This window comes from Acanthisitta chloris, unplaced genomic scaffold (assembly GCF_000695815.1).
Source record: "Acanthisitta chloris isolate BGI_N310 unplaced genomic scaffold, ASM69581v1 scaffold27436, whole genome shotgun sequence".
Classification (NCBI taxonomy): domain Eukaryota; kingdom Metazoa; phylum Chordata; class Aves; order Passeriformes; family Acanthisittidae; genus Acanthisitta; species Acanthisitta chloris.
In genome coordinates this window covers 2,079-5,378 of record NW_008679107.1, presented here as the reverse complement: position 1 = coordinate 5,378, position 3,300 = coordinate 2,079, and the positions used below count along the sequence as shown (strand labels likewise).

The 3,300-nt window shown below is 57.3% G+C and overlaps 1 protein-coding gene across 1 annotated transcript in view; it reads right to left on the bottom strand.

The window, feature by feature from the left end:
* The window catches only part of DUSP15 (dual specificity phosphatase 15), a gene marked incomplete at its 5' end in the record, with an annotated part of 4,203 nt that overhangs the window by 243 nt on the left and 660 nt on the right, over positions 1-3,300 (bottom strand). The window contains 5 exons of the mRNA XM_009077180.1: positions 72-93; positions 156-327; positions 769-843; positions 1,476-1,525; positions 1,943-2,025. Coding sequence (XP_009075428.1) covers positions 72-93; positions 156-327; positions 769-843; positions 1,476-1,525; positions 1,943-2,025 — 402 coding nt within the window. The remainder of the gene's footprint in view (positions 1-71; positions 94-155; positions 328-768; positions 844-1,475; positions 1,526-1,942; positions 2,026-3,300) is intronic.

Sequence of the window (3,300 nt, the reverse complement as noted above, 5' to 3'; positions counted from 1 at the left end):
TAACAAAATAAGGTGCCAGTTTCCAAGGGCAGGTCCAAGCCTGCCAGCAAGGGGAATGGGGAAGAAATGGAGTCTCCTCAGGACTCGTCCTTGCTCTGAGACCCATGGCAGGCTCAGCTGTGGATCAGAGCACGGGGGGCAGAGGCTGGTCCCACCTTGCGGTCTGCGCTGCCGCCAAACTCAGCCAGCTGCTGCCTGAAGCCAGGGTTGGGGTTGGCGACAGGCCGGATAGTTCGGATGGCATCCAGCACCTCCTGGCAGCTCAGCTCTGTGACGACCATGACGTAGGCGACGACCACGGTGGTACTGCGGGAGATGCCAGCGAGGCTAACAAGGGAAAGGGCAGAAGGGTTGGAGATGCACCCTGACCCCACACTTGCCCCTTCCTCCACTCCTGTGCCTCAGCTATTTCAGTTCCTCTTCTCCAAGGACTTGCTCTCGGGAGGCCTGAGCCTTTCCAAGGTCCTGGCCATCAGTGCCTATAAATACCCACTCCTCCCCAGGGAATGGGAGCAGCGGAGCTGCCTGGCTGCCTGCCCCAAACCCAAGCGCTCAGCTGCAGCAAAAAGCTGCCCCGGCTCCAGGACTGCCTGGATCCTGCTGGGTTTGAGTCACTAGCCGCAGTCAAGGGTGGATCCTGGGTGGATCTGTGGGCACAGAGCCCTTTGGCACAGGCTGGATTTGGTCAGGGGTCTGCGGCCAAAGTGACGGGCTGGGTCTCTGCTGAGCTGGGGCACACAGCAGCAGGCATGGGGGAAGAAGCATTACCAGTGGACGAGGCAGTTCCCTCCATGCAGGCGACACTGGTGGATAAAACTGATGCATTCCTTGAAGTGCCTCTTGCTAGCAGGAAAAATAAACCAGAAAGAATAAGAACTTCAGGGGTGGAACAGGATTTTTGGCACAGAACAACCCTGAGCATTTGAGTTGCTTTAGAGGCTGTGCCAGCCACTGCTGAGACCTGAGCAGTTCAGAGCTGTTGATTCTCAAGGGAAGGTGTATCTGCCAGCTCATGCCATGCTGGGGACACAGCAGGGGCCACTGTGCTAGGGACAGACAGGGCTGCCCTGTGTCTCGTGCGACTCATGTTAAGGCAGTGGGACTTTGGCTGGTCACACCTCCAGGCACGCCAGCATCCTTGGCTGGCTCCCTACCCTTTACCTACTCTTCCCTCTCCAGGCACGTCTCAGTGGGACGCTTGCTGCTCTACTCCATGGGTCCTGCAGAGGGGCTGCCCCTGCCTCACCCCAGGGCTCGGACCCACTCACAGTGGTCACTGAACTGGGATGCTGTCGATGTCCAAGGGCGGTCCCCACAACTGTGGCATCACACCTCCAGCCGGCAGGCTGCTGCACTCGAGGAGATGGAGGCAGCACCTTGAGGGCTTGGGGTGCTGTGAGCCCTCACCCCTGGTCGCCCTGCAGACCTCAGCCCTCCCACATCCCCAAGAATCCCTGGCCCCCCTGGGTACTCACATGTTGGCCTCAGGGGTGTCAGGAAGGGGGATGCGGAGGTAGGTAATGTCCTGGAAGACACAAGAGGAAGAGGAGTCAGGGTGTCACATGTTCTCACAGCTGGGCTGGCAGCACCTTTCCTCCTCACCCAGAGCTGCCTGTGGGGTTTCACTGCCCCCACACAGCATCATCCCATCTGGGGCTGGGGCCATACTCTCCCTTGGGGGAGGGAGAGGCAGGGTGAGAACAGCAGCTTGTGGGAGTGGGTGGGAAACAAGATGAGGCTGGAGAGCTGGAAAATGTCTCCCATCAGCGTTCAAGGCCGGGTTATAGTCACAAGACAGCCAGTTTCCATACCGGGGGACTGCCCAGCTCCTGTGGGACCAGTGAATGGGGAGAGGTGTACATGCCGTGGGATGCACAGAGTGGGAAGGAAGATGCAGGATGGAAGGTGCTGCAGGGATCTACAGAGTAGCATCGGACCCTACCTTAAGCAGGGGCTGGGGGGATTCATGGATTGAAACAATGTGGGTGATTTTATTCCGGCTTAGCTGCTCCAGGTCTTTGGCATCTAAAGTATAAAACATAGATATCAACATGCATTCATTTCTTACCCTTCTCTTCCCACAGCACACCCACCATGCTCCTGCAGCCAGGCAGCACGCAGAGCCTTTCTCCAGTGCATCAACTGCATCCCACCCTCACGTGCAGTGGTGCAGGCACGGGCAAACCCTGCGATTCCGAATCAGAGACCTCTCTCTGTAAAGGCACTTGCCCTTGGTGCTAGTACTGGGGGAAGCATTCACACATGCACAAACACCCCATCCATGTCAGCAGGCAGTGTCCCTCCTGCCTGTACTTGCACCAGGTTTGGGAGGAGATGTGTGCCCTGCCCACACCTCCCTGAGCAGACACACACGTAGCATTAGGACTTGCTGCAGCCTGAGGGATCTGCTTTATCTTGTGAAGTATGGAAGTGGAGCTGCAGCAATTCATATCAACTCTGACTTTCTGTAGAAAACACATGAGCAGTGACTTGCAGCACTCTGGTGTGTCCCCTCTGCAGCTGCATGGAAATGGGGTGCCCTTGGCTGCCTGGGGCAGGCAATGCCCTGCCTCTCACTGACACTTCAGCATCCTGGCTGTGATCCTGATCTCTGGTCCCACACAGCAGTTGTTACACTAGGAGGGGAGTGTGCTCATCTTGCTGAGCAGCTTCCAAGCATCTCCCTTTCATGCCACGACCAGTATGCGCAGCCAGAGAGGAGGAGGGACATTTCCCCATCTTGTTCCTTTGGGTTTCTAAACTTCCACGTGGTGTAAAACCTTGGCTCAGGAATCCAGACCGCGATGTGCTAACGGCGTGATGTGAATTTTAATAGGAGTGAGTCTCAAGGGAGCCACTCCGCGGGGGAGCTGTGCTGTGCATGTGGGGAGGGAGATGGGGACCCTTGTGGGGACTTGCACAGCACCTGCCACCTTCCCACCCACCTCAACAGGCAGTGACGGCAAGAAGTGACACCGGAATCAAAGCTTACAGGAGCTGGAAAAGCTTCCAGTTGAAGAAAATGTCTCTGTGAGCTTAATGTCGCAGGCTGAGAATCTCATTGTCACCCTGGATTGCCTGGCAGAGTGATGCTCGGGTGGCATCAGGCCAAGACCCCACAAGAGAGGCTGTTTGCAGGAAGCCCCATGATGAACCTGGGATGAGGGTGCCCTTGCCCCTCTGCTTCCAGCAAGACACAGGCCCCCCAGCCCACCCCAAGGTGCTCCATGGGGCACAGGGAGCACAGGGCTGCCCCCAACAGGATGCCAGTCCAGTGACATTTCCTTAGAAAGCCACACC